This window comes from Salmo salar, chromosome 19 (genome assembly GCF_965601325.2).
Source record: "Salmo salar chromosome 19, fSalSal1, whole genome shotgun sequence".
Taxonomy (NCBI): Eukaryota; Metazoa; Chordata; class Actinopteri; order Salmoniformes; family Salmonidae; genus Salmo; species Salmo salar.
In genome coordinates, this window is record NC_138309.1 from 7,821,040 (window position 1) to 7,841,882 (window position 20,843).

The 20,843-nt window shown below is 45.3% G+C and overlaps 1 protein-coding gene across 1 annotated transcript in view; it reads right to left on the minus strand.

Annotated features, from left to right (window-relative positions):
* LOC145850475 (pro-neuregulin-3, membrane-bound isoform-like) overlaps positions 1 to 20,342 on the minus strand; it is a 286,197-nt gene extending 265,855 nt beyond the window's left edge. The window contains exon 1 of the mRNA XM_082965586.1: positions 15,642 to 20,342. Within this exon, the coding sequence (XP_082821712.1) occupies positions 15,642 to 16,416 (775 nt within the window). The 5' untranslated portion in view covers positions 16,417 to 20,342. The remainder of the gene's footprint in view (positions 1 to 15,641) is intronic.
* Positions 20,343 to 20,843: the final 501 nt, after the last annotated feature.

Below are 20,843 nucleotides of genomic sequence, written 5' to 3' on the forward strand. Positions count from 1 at the left end.
CTTAAATGCATTACCATACAGATCCCCCATCCTAAACATGAGCCTTTCCCAATTCTTTACTAATGTAGCTACCCAGCTAGCCAACAATCTAAAAACTGGCACAATGTCAACTCATTTTCGAACTCGGTCAATAAACATAAAAGCATGTGGCTACCATTTTTGGCTGCAGAGGAGAGTGTGAGAGGTGAGAGATCCGTCTGATGGGACTTCCTGCTGACAGCCCAGCATTTTTCTGATTTCTTATTTTTATATTTTGAATGTGCAAACATACAAAGTCAGTCATTAAATAGTGAACAAATAGTTTAACTAAATGTTTCATTTTTTTTTTTTATGATTTTGTAGAAGTGAGAGTTCACCAGGAAGTAATGCCACACTGACCGCTCACCTCTAACTGGACTACCTAAAAAAACACTCACATTGATACAGCTACGACCGGAAGTGACTTTTCGTAGTAGGTTAGGAGAGAATTTTCGATAACCCATTTCCTAACATTACCCTAATTATCCTAACCTGCTATGTTAATGATCATAACCTGCTGGTAATTTCTCCAAACCTGCTATGAAAAAGTAACTTCCTGTTGTTGCTCTATCGAAGTGCCGTGTTTTTATGGAATCTTCACCTCTCACATGCTTCTCTGCATCAAAATGGAAGTCAGATGCTATTTCTGTCTATTAATTTGTCATATTTAAAAGGTTTATAATGTGCAAAAATGTATTGTTAGTCTCAAAATAGTGAAATAACATTGTAAATGAAAAAATATATACGTTTTATGATGATTTTGTAACGTTATTGACCGAGTTGGAAAACGTGTTGACATTGTGCCAGTGCTTAGCTTGCTAGCTAGATTAGTGAACAATTGGGAAATGCTAGCTAGCTTTACCACCCTGTTTTAGCATGTTTCACTAACTAGTTATTGCTTTGAGTCTAAAATGGGGAATTTAAATTGAATGGCTTGAATATGATTTTTTTTGTCCAATCTATTAAAGAAAAGTCCAACTGTCTCCTTACTCCAGCCTATTGTCTGCAAAGGTTGTCACATTATAACTACAAAGTCATTAAAATGTCACTTCACTTTACATTAATTTGCTTGCTCCTGGGTAAGTACATTTTAAATACATGTATATTCCTTGTAACAACATTTTAATTACAGAGTTGGTGGATAAAGATTGTTACATTGTAAGTACAATGTAAAACTAAAAGGGTTATACCTAATATTCTCCTGTCTCCTAATTTCTTCTGGTTAGCCTTTTGTCTGCAAAGGTTGTTAGATTGTAACTACACTGTAACTACATAGTAAATAATCCTTCTGGGTTTCACTTTACATTTTATTGCTTGACCTGGGTAGGCACATGATAATTACAAATATATCTTATGTAATGTCATTGTTCTTACAAAACACTTGATTCAGCACAGTCTTTGAGCCAGGTCAAAACATAGAAATAACGTGAATATTTAATGACCAGAAAAATAAGTCTTTACTTAGTTTTAATCTGGTTATGTAACATCTCCTCAACCTGAAACAGAGTTTTTCAACCAGAAAATAACGGCATTATGACGTTCCCTGCCAAATTTAACCCAAAGCCCCACGGGAATGAGCCTCGACGAGGAGGCTTAAACATTATTCTCTGTGAAGTCACCATCCATGTCTTAGAATCTGTATATACGGAGACAGCCCCCTCATTCGCAGTGTTTTGCATAACTGACATCATCAGCCATGTACAGCATCTCCCGCTTTAAACACACATTCATGGAGTTTTATATTCAACTAAAGCCAGTCTGCGCTTCATCTCACTTTGTCACAGTGTCTTACCATTGAGAACCAATATCATTGATGGAGATTGGACAAAAAGCTTTGAACATGGGAGGGGACTGAACAAAAAGGGTTAATCATGGAAATCCATTTGAAAACATTCCAGTGAGCAAAACTTGTTGAAATTATGTATTTTCAACGGCAAAAAGTATGTAATTTCTGGGGCAGTACTATTTGCATACGTCTCTGTTTTGATCACATTCTATGTTTCAATGCTAAAACTGTATTTCAGACAGGCTTGTGACATTCAAATAATTTATTAAATAAATAAACTCAAACCCTCTTTTTCATGACAAAATGTTTATTAATTAGTGCTAAACTTCTATTGCATCTTGTGTACTGCTACTAACTATAAATTATTTGAAAAAATACAGTAGTATGCACTTGAATCAACTTTATAAACCAATAGGATATTTATGTCCTGGATATCAAATTCTTTATGAAATTGCAATAAAAGGGAAAGTAACCAAGAACATTAAAGCATAGACAATCATAGTGTAAATACATACATGCAAGCACACACACTTACTCATACACACCCTAACCGAAGCACTGCAGCAACAGGTTATATTTTCCAGCAAATGCTGCAGCAGAAGCGAACTCCTTTGTCTAACACTCTTTCATCTGCGATTCGTTGGGGAACGATGACTGGCTGGTGGGTCTATGACTCTGTGGGGAATCTTGTGATTCGTTGAAACCTGTTTGAAGGCTCTTACAGTGCATTCAGAAAGTATTCAGACCTCTTGATGTTTCCCACATTTGGTGACCTTACAGCCTTATTCTAAAAAATACTAAATAGTTTTTTCCCCCACATCAATCTACTCACAATACCCCATAATGAAAAAGCAAAAACAGTTTTTTAGAATTTTTTGCTAATGTATAAAAAATAAAACATTGAAATATCACATTAACATAACTTCCGGGGCACACGTGGAAAAACGCTGCTGCGTCTTTATGTGACTAAACTACTTCACTTTTTTTTTAATTGAAACGTTTTCAAAGTTAAAACATAGCGATTGGATCGAAAATGGAGGCAGCTGAAGTCTGAATCCCGTGAGGGTGAAAGAAAATCAATAGACTTGTCGGGATTGTTTGGCGAGTAATCTGGCTAACCTAGATATAACATTACATTGGCTGGCTATCTAACGTTACCGTGAACAGCAATAACAGAAACACCTAACTGCTAAAACATATGGACACCGGTAGAACTCTACACAGTGGTGAGAAAAGCATGGAGATGAATTTATCACAAAAAGAAAGTGCCAATAGCATGGCTAAACTCATGATGGAGATAAGGAGTCTAGGTACAAAAATGGAAAAAAAGATGGACGAAATGAAGCGGAGTATTGAAAACGGAATGAATAGTAAAGTGGACAGCTTACGTGCCTCTTTGGAGAAAGCAATTCAGGATAATCATACAGCTTTGCTGACTCAACTGGAGAATAATAACAAGCAGCTACAAAAGCATATAGCTCTTGAAGTTGGACGTCTGGAGTCCCGTGCAGAATTCCTAGAATCTGGGAGAATAGGCGCTGCCAAAACAATACATTTGACCCAGACGTGTCTATCATAGTGGCAGGACTGACAGCTGATGAAAACGAGGACCTAATCTCCAAAGTGAACCAGTTGATATCGGTAGGCCTAGGCTGAGAAACAGGTGATTGTAGTTGAGAGGATGAGGGAGAGAGGTAAAGGTCCCGGGGTTGTGAAGGTGGAGTGTCTGTGGAGGAGAAAGTGGCTCTGTTAGGGGAAAAAACTACAGCTACAAGACCATCCTGATTATAACAAAGTCTTTCTTTGATCAGCCAAGTCTCACACTGATCGCCTTATAGAACTGAACTTCAAGAAGCTGCTGAGAGAAATACAAGGAGGAAAGGAATACTTTGTCACGGGAAGCGGAAGACTCATGAAACGAGATCAACCAAAAGGACAACGCGGACATTCCATTGGAATGTTAACGGATGGACTACATTGAACAATAAATTACAAATAATAATACGAAAATCCTTAAACCCAGACATTATCTCGATAAATGAAACGCATTTGCGTTGGCAAGAAACTATTGATATTGAAGGGAATGTATGGTATGGACACAACAGAAACATTCATGTGAAAGCCCCCAGGGGCTCTGGGGGAGTGGGAATATGTGTAAAGTCTGATATGATGAAAGCATATAAGCATGTCCAACAGGTCCCAGACATTTCTGGGGGGGAATGGCCCTAGCCCTCACCCTCCGATCCAACAAGTCCCAGACGTGCTCAATGGGATTGAGATCCGGGCTCTTCGCTGGCCATGGCAGCCATGTTCAATGTAGTCCATTCCTGTTTTGCAGGAAATCACGCACAGAACGAGCAAAATGGCTAGTGGCATTGTCATGCTGGAGGGTCATGTCAGGATGAGCCTGCAGGAAGAGTACCACATGAGGGAGGAGGTTGTCTTCCCTGTAACGCACAGTGTTGAGATTGCCTGCAATGACAACAAGCTCAGTCCGATGATACTGTGACACACCGCCCCGGACCATGATGGACCCTCCAAATCGATCCCGCTCCAGAGTACAGCCCTCGGTGTAACGCTCATTCCTTCTACGATAAATGCCAATCCGACCATCACCCCTGGTGAGACAAAACCGCGACGGGAGATACTCAGCCGCTACGGGTACAGCCTGGCCCATCGGGCTCAACGGTTCCACGACTGGAGGTTTGTAGCCGACGCGTCCCCCCGAGCCCAGATGAGCGACCTACTGCGTGTCACCAGGGCATGGCTCCTAACCAACGTATCCACCCACTCCATCCTCGACAAAGTGGTTCTGGATCACTTCTTACAGGCACTACCCTACGACATGAAGAGGGCAGCGAGTCTGTGCACGCCCCAGACCTTGGAGGGCCTCCTGGAAGCAGTGGAGACGCATCATAACACGCAGGCCCTGCTGAATGGGAGCCGGGACGATTCGGCGACCGCTTCGAGGGGACGGAAGGACAGCCCCACCGCGGTGTACCCTGAACCGACAGTCGGCAGGGCCAAAGGACCGCAAACCTGTGGAGAGACGGCGGGGCTAGGTCCGACCCGCCACCGACGAACCCAGGTAGAGGGAGACCAAAGGAGGTGTTTTGAGTGTGGTGCCAGGGGGCAAATTGCCTGGAAATGCCCGGCTCGAGAGGAGTCAATGCCATCAGCTAGCCCCGGAGGCGAGGTGGGTCACGCCGTGAACTATGTCACCTCCTGTTGGGCGACCACGAAATCAAATGCACCCATGGTCCCGGTGAAGGTGGACAGACACGACACGAAAGCGCTATTAGACTCCGGAAGCATGGTTACGCTCGTAACCACGAGCCTGCTGAATCAGGAGACCGAATGGCGTAGGGAGATGTCCATTCCCTGTGTTCACAGGGACACAAAGCGGTATCCCACCATATGGACCAACATCGTGATGCCACAAGGGAGCTGTCAGATGATGGTGGATGCAGTACCAGAGCTGCCGGTACCTCTCCTAGTGGGACGGGATTGTCCGCTGTTCGCGGCCCTATGGGGGCACAAAATGAGGAAGAAGGTACGAGCCGGCCAAAGAAGGGAGCGGGGACGACCAATAGCCTGTGTGGCCCGGAAGCAACCGGTTAACCAGCTGGTGTCTGCGGCTCCGGAGTCAGAGTCAGAGGGGGTGCCGGAACCCGAACCAGCGACTACAAAACTTCAGCCTCGTTGAGGAAATCAGGAAACTGCCCCAGACCTTGGAGGAGTCGTCCAGGAGGAGTCGTCCAGCCTCCCCCTCCTCGATTTCGAGGGGCCAGTCGAGACCCCCGCTGGGGGCCAACTGAGGGGACAATTCGGGACGGCCCAGTGGGAGGATCCGAATTTGAAAGCTGCCGCCGCCCAAGTGATAGCGGTGGATGGACAGCTACCTCCGTGGGTGAGTGACTGAAGATACCCCCATTTTCAAATTAAGAATAACCTATTGTATCAGGTGTCGCGCCAACAGGGGGAACTTCGAGAGGTATTGTTGCTGCCCGACGGTACGTAGGAACCGTTCTTCAGCTGGCCGATACCCGCCTGTTGGGGGCACACTTGGGAATGGAGAAGACCCGGGAATGGATCACTGCCCGGTTCCACTTGCCCGGGATGAGGAGAGCCGTGGAAGACTACTGTCGCAGCTGCCCGGAATGTCAACTCACTGCCTCGGAAGCACACTTCCGAAACCCTCTGGTCCCCCTGCCGATCATCGGGGTGCCCTTTGAATGCATCGCCATGGACATAGTTGGACCCCTGGTAAAGACTGCACGAGGACACAGGTACATCTTGCTAATAGTAGACTATGCCACCCGGTATCCCGAGGCCATTCCCCTATGGGCGGCGGTATCCAAGGGAATCGCCCGGGAGCTGCTCCACCTCTTTAGCCGGGTAGGCATCCCGAACGAGATCCTGACAGACCAAGGTAGAGAGTTTATGTCCCGCCTCATGAAAGAGTTGTGTGCCCTACTGCAGATCAAGCAGATCCGGACCTCGGTTTTCACCCGCAGACGGATGGGCTCTCGAGCGCTTTAACAAAATGCTCAAACAGATGCTGCGGAAGGTCATTGAGCAGGACGGGAAGAACTGGGACCAGCCACTACCCCACCTAATGTTCTCAATCTGAGAAGTACCCCAATCCTTCACTGGGTTTTCCCCGTTCGAACTCCTCTACGGGAGGAGGCCACGTGGCCTACTGGACCTCGCCAAGGAGGTGTGGGAAGCCCAACCAACCCCCTTACGCAGCGTGGTAGAGCACGTGGAGACGATGCGGGAGCGGATGACAGCCATATGGCCAGTCGTGAGGGGACATATGGAGAAGGCCCAACGCGCCCAAGCCCAGGTCTACAATCGGGGAGCCCAGCCCCGAGAATTCCAGGTGGGAGACAGGGTGTTGGTATTGATCCCCACGGCCCAAAAGTAAGTTCCTGGCAACATGGCACGGACCATACGAGGTGGTCGAGAAGCTGGGACCTCTCAATTACTGCGTACGACAACCGGGGAGACGGAAACCTCAACAGATTTACCACGTGAACCTGCTGAAGAAGTGGCACGAGCAGACAGCCTTGGCCGTGTTATGGTCGGGACCCAGGACACCAACAGAACCAGTGGTGGTCCCGAGCAATGAGGACCTCGACCCGGCCCAGAAGCAAGAGCTCAGGGAGCTTGTCGATCGGAACACGGCAGTGTTCTCCGAGAAGCCGGGCCGCCCGACCCTCATTGAACACCATATCCGTACCCGGCCCGGGGAAATGGTAAGAAAGAGGCGGTATCGGATTCCGGAGGCCCGACGGAAGACCGTGAAACAAGAAGTGGAGGCTATGCTGAGGATGGGGGTCATTGAAGAGTCTCACCGCACATGGTGCAGCCCCATCGTGTTGGTGCCCAAACTGAACGGTAGCCTCTGCTTCTGTAATGATTTCCGGGGTGTGAACAACATAACCATATTCGACACCTACCCCATGCCGAGGGTGGACGAGCTCATCGACCATTTGGGAATGGCCCAGTACATCAGCACCCTTGACCTGACCAAAGGATATTGGCAGGTACCTTTGGCAGCCTCCTCCCAGGAGAAGACGGCGTTTTCGACACCAGACGGGTTGTATCAGTCCTGGGTGCTCCCGTTCGGTCTCCACGGAGCCCCGCCCACATTCCAACAGCTGATGAACAGAGTGCTTCGACCCCACCAGCAGTACGCAGCGGCATATCTGGATGATATCATCATCCACAGCCAAGGTTGAGAAGAGCACTTGACGCGCCTCCAGGTGGTGCTGGACGCACTCAGACAAGCCGGGTTGACCGCAAACCCCAAGAAATGCAAGCTAGGGTTCGAGGAGGTGGAGTACCTGGGGTATTTGATTGGACGGGGGAACGTCAAGGCCCAGGAGACGAAGGTTCACGCGGTGCGTGACTGGCCCGTTCCATGCACCAAGACACAGGTCAAGTCCTTCCTGGGACTGGCAAAATACTATAGCCGGTTTATCCCCAACTTTGCGGCTATAGCTTCCCCCCTCACTGATCTAACCAGGGCCCACCTCCCGAAAACAGTGAAATGGACGGACGAGACAGAAGCGGCGTTCAACGGTCTGAAAAAAGCGCTGTGCGCCCATCCGATTCTCGTAATGCCCCGATTTCCAGGTGCCGATGGTGGTCCAGACGGACGCATGTGATAGGGGACTAGGGGCCGTTCTGTCCCAGGTACACGAGGGGGAGGAGCACCCCATCATGTACATCAGCTGAAAGCTGGGTTAAAGAAATACTCTATGCCTAGGGAAAATAAATACTCTATCGTTGAGAAAGAGTGTCTAGCAGTGAAGTGGCCGCTGGACACTCAAGTATTACCTGTTAGGTACCCACTTCACCCTGGTCACGGACCATGCTCCCCTGGTCTGGATGGCCAGGGGGAAGGACACGAACGATCAGGTCACCAGGTGGTTCTTGTCCCTTCAATGCTTGTCTTTTTCTGTTGTGCACAGGTCAGGGGCGAAGCATGGAAACGCGGATGCCCTATCGAGAAGGGAGACCTACGTTGCACTGATGACAGTCCCCTCCCCAACAGAGCTGGGGGGGGGGGGGTGTATGTGGCGTACAGCAGGTTAGCCACCAGGGGGAGAGTTGTTGTTGCCATCCTGTACCTGTCCCGCAGGTGTGATGTTCGGATGTACCGATCCTGTGCAGGTGTTGTTACACATGGTCTGCCACTGCGAGGACGATCAGCTGTCCGTCCTGTCTCCCTGTAGCACTGTCTTAGGCATTTCACAGTACGGACAATGCGGACAGTACTTGACACAATCCTGTCTAAGCGCTCTATGGACAATTCCTTCGACCTCATGGCTTGGTTTTTACTCTGACATGCACTATCAACTGTGGGACCTTATATAAACAGGTGTGTGCCTTTCCAAATCATGTCCAATCAATTAAATTTACGACAGGTGGACTCCAATGAAGTTGTAGAAACATCTCAAGGATGATCAATGGAAACAGGATATACCTGAGCTCAATTTCGAGTCTCATAGCAAACAATCTGAATACTTATGTAAATAAGGTATTTCTTTTTTTAATTATATATACATTTGCTAACATTTTTAAAACTTGTTTTTGCTTTATCATTATGGGGTATTGTGTGTAGATTGATGAGGGGGGAAAATGATGCAATCCCTTTTAGAATAAGGATGTAACGTAACAAAATGTGGAAAAATTCAAGGGGTCTGAATACTTTCCAAATGCACTGTATAAATGGGCTCACTTACGCCCTAAAATAAATGTGTTCATATGGGCAGAATATTGTAGGTAAATAAATACGTGCTGCATTAGTTGACATCCTTTAAGACAGAATAAATAAAACAGGGTTGGGCGAATAAATCAAAAAATGTAATCCATAAGCCTACTAATACATTAATAAATAAAAAACGTGCATATGTGAAGAAAAGTTATTTCAACCTTGCAATAATCAATTTTCTTTCAGTTTGCTTTATAGAATCTAGTTATCAATATAATTAAACTAGGCATATGATATTTCCTTGAATAAGGCCTATCCTCCACACACACCCTGATTGGCTTTAGGATAAGCTAATTATTAGAGATTATGCACAGCTGTTTTCAGCAGCACACTAAATCTTTCCATCGATTGAAGGAGTATTAGGATATAGTGACTGGCACCAATAGTCTATTTAAAGTCTGCATCAATAGGCTACCAGTTGCATTTTTCGATATGAAAAGGAGACGGAAATATGACTGGCCAGCACTGCACATAGGAATGTGTCCAGACGACTGTGAGCCGATTGACCAGTAGGCTAGGTGTGAATGTTCTGAAAGCTTTATTCAAATCAATCATCTGAATACTAAAAGCTCCCTAACTACATATTTGTTTTACAAAAGATGGATATGTTGCCCACGGTGATGGCACATGTCTAAAAAGCTTTTGCGTCCCCCACGTTCAGCTGTGAAACAGGCCCATAGTCAAAGAGCCAATTCACAGAAGTATTGTAAGCAACCATTTTTTTAACCTGTTGGGGCTAGAGGGCAGTATTTGCACGGCCGGATAAAAAACGTACCCGATTTAATCTGGTTACTACTCCTGCCCAGTAACTAGAATATGCATATAATTATTGGCTTTGGATAGAAAACACCCTAAAGTTTCTAAAACTGTTTGAATGGTGTCTGTGAGTATAACAGAACTCATTTGGCAGGCCAAAACCTGAGAAGATTCCTTACAGGAAGTGGCCTGTCTGACCATTTCTTTCCCTCCTTGATCATCTCTAACAAATACAGGGGATCTCTGGCATGACGTGACACCTCCTACGGCTCCCATGGGCTCTCAGAAGGCGGGAAAAAGCTGAACGATGTAATTCCATCCCCAGGCTGAAACACATTAGCGCGTTTGGCAAGTGCTCTATCAGAGGGCCATTAGACTGAGGCTCGTGCATGAGGGGATAGCATGCTTTTACTTTCACTCTCTTTGTAATAAAAAACGATTTCCCGGGCGGAATATTATCGCTTTTTTACGAGAAAAATGGCATAAAAATGGATTTTAAACAGCGGTTGACATGCTTCGAAGTACGGTAATGGAATATTTAGAATTTTTTTGTCACGAAATGCGCCATGCTCGTAACCCTTATTTACCCTTTCGGATAGTGTCTTGAACGCACGAACAAAACGCCGCTATTTGGATATAACAATGGATTATTTGGGACCAAACCAACATTTGTTATTGAAGTAGAAGTCCTGGGAGTGCATTCTGACGAAGAACAGCAAAGGTAATAACATTTTTCTTATAGTAAATCTGACTTTGATGAGTGCTAAACTTGCTGGGTGTCTAAATAGCTAGCCCTGTGATGCCGGGCTATCTACTTAGAATATTGCAAAATGTGGTTTCACCGAAAAGCTATTTTAAAATCGGACATATCGAGTGCATAGAGGAGTTCTGTATCTATAAATCTTAAAATAATTGTTATATTTTTTGTGAACGTTTATCGTGAGTAATTTAGTAAATTCACCGGCAGTGTTCGGTCGGAATGCTAGTCACATGCTAGTCACATGCTAATGTAAAAAGCTGGTTTTTGATATAAATATGAACTTGATTGAACAAAACATGCATGTATTGTATAACATAATGTCCTAGGGTTGTCATCTGATGAAGATCATCAAAGGTTAGTGCTGCATTTAGCTGTGGTTTGGGTTTATGTGACATTATATGCTAGCTTGAAAAATGGGTGTCTGATTATTTCTGGCTGGGTACTCTGCTGACATAATCTAATGTTTTGCTTTCGTTGTAAAGCCTTTTTGAAATCGGACAGTGTGGTTAGATTAACGAGAGTCTTGTCTTTAAAATGATTTAAAATAGTCATATGTTTGAAAAATTGAAGTTTTTGCATTTTTGAGGTATTTGAATATCGCGCCACGGGATTACACTGGCTGTTGCGTAGGTGGGACGAATTCGTCCCGCCTAGCCCAGAGAGGTTAATGACACTAATATCAAGTGCGTGGAGCCTGCAGGAGCAGAGATTCTTAATGCAGTAGCACTTTCCTGCAGTCAAATGACCAAATCATCCTCTGGTTGCCTCATGGGTGGAATGTTATTAATATTTTTCATATTTCAGTCTTCTGTGATGAATATAAAGGTGTACTTTTTTTTAAGACCATAACCATGTATGTGAGGTGTATGCTTTCGTTTCAAAGTAGCTTTGATTAAGATGACCAAGAAACACTCTGTGACCCTGATTTAGCCCACTGCAGTAGATGTTTAATGTACAAGTCAAAGATAAAGGTGAGGGGAAGAAAATCAAGTGCTCTCAGATTACTATTCAGCCATAGTGTGAATGCCATTATGTTACATGAGTGCCTCCTTTCATGCCGTTTGAGGAGCTCATCTTTATACATATTTAGCCTGTTATGGCTAGGGGGCAGTATTTTCACGGCTGGATAAAAAACGTACCCGATTTAATCTGGTTACTACTCCTGCCCAGTAACTTGAATATGCATATAATTATTGACTTTGGATAGAAAATACCCTAAAGTTTCTAAAACTGTTTGAATGGTGTCTGTGAGTATAACAGAACTCATATGGCAGGCAAAAACCTGAGAAGATTTAATGCAGGAAGTGGCCTGTCTGACAAGGTGTCATTCTTCTTGTCTCTGTTTATTGAAGAGTGAGGATCTTAGCTGTCCCGTGACACTTCCTACGGCTGCCATAGGCTCTCAGAAGGCGGCAAAATGCTGAATCGTGGCTTTGCAGGCTCTGGCTGAAAAAAAGTCGCGTGTTTGGGTAGTGGCTGGTTACAGTACTGTGAGACTCAGGCTCGTGCCCGCGTCGACCGAAAGCTTTGTTTTCTTTCCTCTGTTTAGCTAAATGGACATTCCCGGTCGGAATATTATCGCTTTTTTACGAGAAAAATGGCATAAAAATGGATTTTAAACAGCGGTTGACATGCTTCAAAGTACGGTAATGTAATATTTAGATTTTTTTTGTCACGAATTGCGCCATGCGCACGACCCTGATTTACCATTTCGGATAGTGTCTGGGACGCACGAACAAAACGCCGCTATTCGGATATAACGATGGATTATTTTGGACCAAACCAACATTTGTTATTGAAGTAGCAGTCCTGGGAGTGCATTCTGACGAAGACAACAAAAGGTAATCAAACTTTTATAATAGTAAATCTGATATTGGTGAGTGCTAAACTTGCCGGGTGTCTAAATAGCTAGCCCGTGATGGCTGGGCTATGTACTTAGAATATTGCAAAATGTGCTTTCACCAAAAAGCTATTTTAAAATCGGACATATCGAGTGCATAGAGGAGTTCTGTATCTATAATTCTTAAAATAATTGTTATGCTTTTTGTGAACGTTTATCGTGAGTAATTTAGTAAATTGTTAGCAAATTCTCCGGAAGTTTGCTAGTTCTGAACGTCACATGCTAATGTAAAAAGCTGTTTTTTGATATAAATATGAACTTGATTGAACAAAACATGCATGTATTGTATAACATAATGTCCTAGGTGTCTCATCTGATGAAGATCATCAAAGGTTAGTGCTGCATTTAGCTGTCTTCTGGGTTTTTGTGACATTATATGCTAGCTTGAAAAATGGGTGTCTGATTATTTCTGGCTTGGTACTCTGCTGACATAATCTAATGTTTTGCTTTCGCTGTAAAGCCTTTTTGAAATCGGACAGTGTGGTTAGATAAAGGAGAGTCTTATCTTTAAAATGCTGTAAAATAGTCATATGTTTGAAAAATGGAAGTTTTTGTATTCTGCGTTTAGGTAAACAGACAAAAGAAAAGAAAGCATTCGGTCGACTCGGGCACGCGCCTAACCCCATAGTACTCTGAGCGGCCACTTGCCAAAAGCGATAAAGTGTTTCAGCCAGAGCCTGCCTCGATATCCTTCAGCTTTTTCCCGGGCTCTGAGAGCCTATGGGAGCCGTAGGAAGTGTCACGTTATTGCAAAGATCCTCAGTCTTCAATAAAAAGAGCCAAGATAAAACACACCTTGTCAGACAGGCCACTTCCTGCATGGAATCTTCTCAGGTTTTGGCCTGCCATTTGAGTTCTGTTATACTCACAGACACCATTCAAACAGTTTTAGAAACTTTAGGGTGTTTTCTATCCAAAGCCAATAATTATATGCATATTCTAGTTACTGGGCAGGAGTAGTAACCAGATTAAATCGGGTGCGTTTTTTATCCGGCTGTGTCAATACTGCCCCCTAGCCCTAACAGGTTAATGAGTCCGACGCGAAGGATATACTGCTTCTCTGAGACCAGGCCCAAATCCCTGTCATTTGCGTGAATAAAAGACGGAAATACAGGGGGTGGAGATCGGGGTGACTTGTGAGAATTTGTCGGCGAGTGGGAAACCCGCCTCTACCATCCGTTCTATTGGCCAATGTGCAATCACTGGAGAATAAACTGCATGATCTCCATTCGAGACTATCCTACCAGTGGGACATTAAAAACTGTAATATCTTATGTTTCACTGAGTCGTGGCTGAATGACGACACATATAATATACAGATGGCTGGGTTTTCATTGCATCAGCAGGACAGAACAGCTATGTCTGGTAAGACGAGGGGTGCGGGTGTGTGTTTATTTGTCAATAACAGCTGGTGAGCGATGTCTAATATTAAAGAAGACTCAAGGTATTGCTCGCCTGAGGTAGAGTACCTTATGATAAGCTGTAGACCACACTATCTACCAATACAGTTTTCATCTATATTTTTCGTAGCGGTCTATTTACCACCACAAACCGATGCTGGCACTAAGACTGCACTCAACGAGCTGTATAAGGCCATAAGCAAACAAGAAAATGCTCATTCAGAAGCGGCGCTCTTGGTGGCCGGGGACTTTAATGCAGGCAAACTTACATCTGTTTTACCTCATTTCTACCAGCATGTCACATGTGCAACCAGAGGAAGACCACCTTTACTCCACACACAGATGCATACAAAGCTCTCCCTCGCCCTCCATTTGGCAAATCTGACAATAATTCTGTCCTCCTGATTTCTGCTTACAAGCAAAAACTAAAGCAGGAAGTACCAGTGACTCGTTCAATACGAAAGTGGTCCGATGACGCGGATGCTGCGCTACAGGACTGTTTTGCTAGCACAGACTGGAATATGTTCCGTGATTCTTCCAATGGCATTGAGGAGTATACCACCTCAGTCACCGGCTTCATCAATAAGTGCATTGACAACGTCGTCCCCACAGTGACCGTACATGCATATCCCAACCAGAAGCCATGGATTACAGGCAACATCCGTAGCGAGCTAAAGGCTAAAGCTGACACTTTTAATCCTATAACACTGACTCTGAGCAAGACAAAGGAGCTGATCGTGGGCTAAAGGAAAAGGAGGGCCAAACACGCCCCCATTCACATAGACAGGGCTGTAGTGGAGCAGTTTGAGAGTTTCAAGTTCCTTGGTGTCCACATAACCAACAAACTATCATGGTCCAAACACACCAAGACAGTCATGAAGAGGTCACGACAATGCCCTTTCTCCCTCAGGAGACTGAAAAGATTTTGCATGGGTCCCCAGATCCTCAAAAAGTTCTACAGCTGCACTATCAAGAGCATCGTGACCAGTTGTATCACTGCCTGGTATGGCAACTGCTCGGCATCTGACCGTAAGGTGCTACAGAGGGTAGTGTGTACGGCCCAGTACATCACTGGAGCCAAGCTTCCTGCCATACAGGATCTACATACTAGGTGGTGTCAGAGGAAGGTCCAAAAAATTGTCAAAGACTCCAGTCACCCAAGTCATAGACTGTTCTCTCAGATACTGCAAGGCAAGCACTCCCGGAGAACCAAGTCTAAGTCCAAAAGACTCCTGAGCAGCTTCTACCCCCAAGCCATAAGACTGCTGAATAATCAAATGGCCACCCGGACTATTTACATTGACACCACCCACTCCCCTCTTTGTTTTTACACAGCTAATCGCTGTTTATTATCTATGCATAGTCACTTTACCCCTACCTACATGTACAAATTACCTTGACTAACTTGTACCCCCGCACATTGATTCAACACCGGTACCCCCTGTATATAGCCTCATCATTGTTATTTTATTGTGTTACTTTTTTTAAACTTAGTTTATTTAGTAAAACAAATTTAAACTCTTTCTTGAACTGCATTGTTGATTAAGGGCTTGTAAGTAAGCATTTCACGGTAAGGTCTATTGAATTTGGCTTATGTGAAAAATAAAATTTCATTTGATTTGATTGGGCACCAGCTCTCCGATGCCATCAGCCAGATAGAACAAACGCTAGAGCTGTTGTGAACACTATTTCATTTGCACACAAACACACCCTCCCTTTTAGAAAAGCAGACTTACGTGTTCTGTAGCGGTGGTGAGGGCGTGTAGCGGGACCTTTCGCAGAGCGTCCAGGTTTCCAGTGCCCGGTGGGCTTGGCTGGGGGAGATGGTGGAAAAGTTGGTGGTAGCGCCTTGGTTGTGGTGTTGGCGGTAGAGGTTGTGCTAGTAGCTTTGGAGGTTGGACCGGCTCGTGAGTTCGGGGGGTCCTTATCCTTACGACCATTGGCTGTGCCGCTGACCCAAAGTACCGTGGTGCTGTGTGGGGTCACTTCTTTACCCCCGGGCGGGGGGAGTCGTGTGGTGCGGGTGGTGGTGCCAGTCACACGGGTGCCACTGCCAACCCAGTTGTGGAGGTGCGGGACCGAGTGGTTGGAGGGCAACCCAAATTGAGTTCTCGGGGCTGGGACCGTGCCGTCGGCCTCTAGAGAGGTGGTGGAGACAAACGCGGTGGCAGTGGTCTTTGTAGTCGTGGTCATAGTGTCTGGCCGCTTGGGTGGAGCGCTGGGTTCGGAGAGAAAGATGGGGTCCTGCCCTATGCCCTTGGCATCCACTAGGTCTGTGGGCACATAGTCTTGAACGGAACCCACTACAATCCATTTGAGCAGCATGAGACTAAGGCCCAGGCCCACGAAGCCCATCACTAAGGGCACTGCGCACAGCCAGGTCTGCTGCCGGTGCCACACCGCACAGGGCCCACAGCGAAGAGGCCCCGGGGCCCGAGGGGAGACCTGTTCGCCCCCGGGTTCTTCCAGGGTCATGGCCCCCAGAGTGCTTGCTACCGAGTGCTCACTCATCCTGCTGATGCCTTCAAAGGTCAGGGGTCAAACCGGGGCACCAATGACAAAAGGGCAGGAATGAGGGAGGGGATGGGGCAAGGAACCAATACTGGGCATCATACTAATTAATCCACACAAAATTCCTACATTTATACCCACACACACATGGACACAAGACAGCACCCACAGACACATACAAGTAATTACAAGCCAAGCAGCTCACACGGATGCACATGTAAGCAAATATACACTCCCTCTGGCGCCGAGCTAGCTAATTATACACACAAACAAACACAGACACACTCATACACACACAGGTTGGACATGGGCAGGTGAAAGTGCTGACCAGCGGGGCAAGCCTCGCTGTAGTTAGGTGGAAACGAAATGACGGTAAATCCCAAGATGCTTCACTCTCCCGTGAGAAAAAATGCATAAGAAAAAGGCAGGCAGGAGGGTATTGATCCACGGTGTGGCAAGCTTCAGACCAGAGCTGTACATCCTGTGTGTGTCTGTCAATGAGAAACAGGCCAGGCAGGGCAGCAACCCTTTTCTGCAGCTTTTTTTACTGTGTTTTTTATGCTCCAGTTCAGGGGCTTCCTCTTCAGTCTTCTTCCCTGTTTTGGGTCAGCCTCAGCTTCCCCTCACTCCCAGACAGCCCTGTGCAGCGGTGCTTTAGCGTTAGTAGCCGATGGTAATCTTACATGAAGAGAGCCAGTGAAACTGGATAGAGAGCGAGAGTGAGGGAGAGGATTTGTAGGGATGAGGCTGGCAGGGGGATGAAGGGGGGGGTTAAATCCAACTGATGTCCATCAAATGCCTTTCCCCTCAGATCTGCCGGACTGTCCGTCTTTCTCCAGCTGTCTGTCCACCGCTTGTCATTGTGGTAGAAAAATTAAAGCCATGGCTACTTGCTTGCTACCTCAGAACGCTACATTGGCGGCAGTGTTGAGAGCAGGAGTGCGAGCGACAGAAAGGGAGGGAGAGAAAGAGCAAGAGAGATGAAGAGGAGGAAGAAGGGAGGGAGGGAGTGCTGCTCTGAAAAACTGATGTGGCTGCTGTTGTTGTTAGCTGCAGACTGGGAGAAACACTCCACTGTGAGCAATGTGGGTTTCGCGGCACACAACCGGCGATTTCCTCCCTTCCACAGACTACAACCGGCGCTTTCCTCCCTTCCACGGACTGCAGGACTCCAGACTGACAAACAACTGCCCCATCCCTTCTCCGACACACTGCGTGCACCCGTGTAAGTGTGTGCGTGTGAGAACGATAGAGACCCCACTGCCTTCCCTATCACCGTCAAAGCTGAGAGCAAGAGAGAGAAAGAGAGAAGAGGCAGAGATCCTGGGAGAAAGCTCTGCAGCAGCAGAGACAAGGAGGCACTGCACAACACACTGTGCGGAGGAGAGAAGAGCTGCCACAGACACCCCAGGGAACAGAGAGAGGGGAGGAGGAGGAGAAGGGGGGGGCAGTGCGGCGCTACATCTCCCCACCGGGAGTGAGAGAAACAAACCAAACATTGGGCTCATAATTTATGGGCGGGATAAATCCTTCCTTCAAACCTGATTTTTCGGCTCACAGTCGATGAAACACTCATTTTACAGTTCCCATGACACCCCGATGCTAGGCAGATGCCTTATCTGCAGGGCTTTGCTGTTATTTCCCTGTGACTGACTGTCTTGCAGTCGAGGAAGGAAGCGTAAAAATGTAGGCGGGTGAATGCAGTAATAATAGGGGTTTACTCCAAGTCGTCAGAAAAGGGGTGTGTGTGTGTGTGTGAGAGAGTATGAAAGAAAGTGTGTGGCAGAGTAGAGAAACAAAGATGGAGAGAGAGAGAAAGATCAGCATGCAGAGCTTAAAGTTCGTAGAACACGTGTGACATTTTTATGTGTTCATATCTTCTCCAATCCCCCCACCTCCTAGTCTGGCGGAGTCTGGAAAGGCTGCTTGATGTTGTAGGCACGATGCGTTGATAATGAAGGGGGCTATGCTTTTTTACTAATTGGTTGTCCTCTGTCTCTCACTCAAACACCCACATGGTCACAGCCCATGAGTACTGCATTTTGGCCCTTGGTTCTGCAACCAAGCAATCACGTCCCACATTTTATCAACAAATTCAAACACCACTAATTTAAAGAAAACGGTTGATTTGTCTTGTATTTCAGTCAGACATTCCAACCTTTCTCTTACAGTCACATTACACTTATGAAAAAATAGAAAATGTAAATACATGACCAAAAGTATGTGGACACCTGCTCGTCGAACATCTCATTCCAAAATCATGAGTATTAATATGGAGTTGGTCCCCTCTTTGCTGCTATAACAGCCTCCACACTTCTGGGAAGGCTTTCCACTAGATGTTAGAACATTGCTGCAGGGACTTACATCCATTCAGCAACAAGAGAATTAGTGAGGTCCCAGGCCTTCCCCAAACTGTTGCCACAAAGTTGGAAGCACAGAATTGTTTAGAATGTCATTGTAGGCTGTAGTGTTAAGATTTCCCTTTACTGGAACTAAGGGGCCCGAACCATGAAAAACAACCCCAGACCATTACTCCTCCTCCACCAAACTTTAGAGTTGGTACTATGCATTGGGGCAGGTAGCGTTCTCCTTTCATCCGCCAAACCCAGATTTGTGTGTCGGACTGCCAGATGGTAAAGCGTGATTCATCACTACAGAGAACGTGTTTCCATTGCTCCAGAGTCCAATGGCGGCAAGATTTACACCACTCCAGCCAACGCTTGCCATTGAGCATGGTGATCTCAGGCTCGTGTGCAGCTGCTCGGCCATAAAAACCCATTTGATGAAGCTCCCGACGAACAGTTCTAATGCTGAAGTTGGGTGAGCCATTCTTACTAATCTACTGGAGAGCCAGTTTGGGTTTAAGTATAACTTCTTATAACTTTTGTATGACTGATGCTTTTAGTTGAAGCTTTAATTGGGATAGGGGGCAGTATTCGGAAATTCGGATGATTCGGTCGTGCCCACATTCGGACGTGCCCAAAGTAAACTGCCTGTTACTCAGGCACAGTAGCTAGGATTATGCAAATAATTGGTAGTATTGGATAGAAAACACTCTGAAGTTTCTAAAACTGTTATAATAATGTCTGTGAGTATAACAGAACTGATATGGCAGGCAATTTCTTTTTTTTTAGGTCACCACCCATTGAAATGGCTGTCTATGGGAAAATCAAAGGAATACCTCCCAGATTGCAGTTCCTAGGCTTCCACTAGATATCAACAGTCTTTAGAAAGAGTTTCAGGCTTGTTTTTTGAAAAATGAGCTAGAATTTGTACTTTTTCTAAGTGGCTCTCATTTTGACTGTAGTATTGTGGCGCATGTGGATGAGGGCGCACACTTCGTTATTTATCTCCGGTAATCAACATACTATTCTCCGTCTTAAATTTTATCGTTTATTTACATATTAGGGTACCTGAGAATTGATTAGGAACATTGTTTGACTTGTTTGGACGAAGTTTATTGGTAACTTTTGGGATTCCTTTGTATGCATTTTGAACGAGGGAAACAGGTGGATTACTGAATCAAGCGCGCCAACTAAACTGACTTTTTTGGGATCTAAATAAGGACTTTATCGAACAAAACAACCATTTGTTATGTAGCTGGGACCCTTGGGATTGCAAACAGAGGAAGATCTTCAAAGGTAAGTGATTTATCTTATCGCTATTTCTGACTTTCGTGACGCCTCTGCTTGTTTGGAAAATGTTTTTAATGCTTGTGTACGCGGGGCGCTGTCCTCAGATAATCACATGGTATGCTTTTGCTGGAAAGCCTTTTTGAAATCTGACAAAGCGGCTGGATTAACAAGAAGTTAAGATTTTAAACGATGTAAGACACTTGTATTTTCATGAATGTGTAATATTACGAATTTTCCATTTAGAATTTCGCGCTCTACAATTTCACCGGATGTTGTCGAGATGGGGCGCTAGTGCCCCACCTATCCCAAAGAGGATAATGCTTTCAAATTTAATATTTTTAACCCCCCAAACTGATATTCATTATATAAATAAACACGTTTAATTTTCTCTGACTTGCCGTTCCAAATAAAGTTAAATATTTTTTTGCTCAAATAATTTATAAGACAAATCGTTCTGTATAGGCAGGGCCATAAGTAAATAGGTAAACTGGGATATGACTAACAAATTATTCAGGGTGATTTTTCAACAAATACACAGATATTTACCTATCATAGATCTTATGTATTTTTGCTAACTTTCTGTTGAAATTTGTTGTAGTAAGTTCCTTTGTTTCATTAGGGATAAGAATACCGAGTATGTCCACTTCACCATCAGACAATTTTATTGGTAAACTACACGGTAATGTAAAAGTATTTTTTAGCGATCCAATAAGTAATATGGTACACTTATCATAGTTCGGTTGTAATCCACAGAAGCCTTTAGGCCAGGGAAGACTCCATATATTTTTTAAA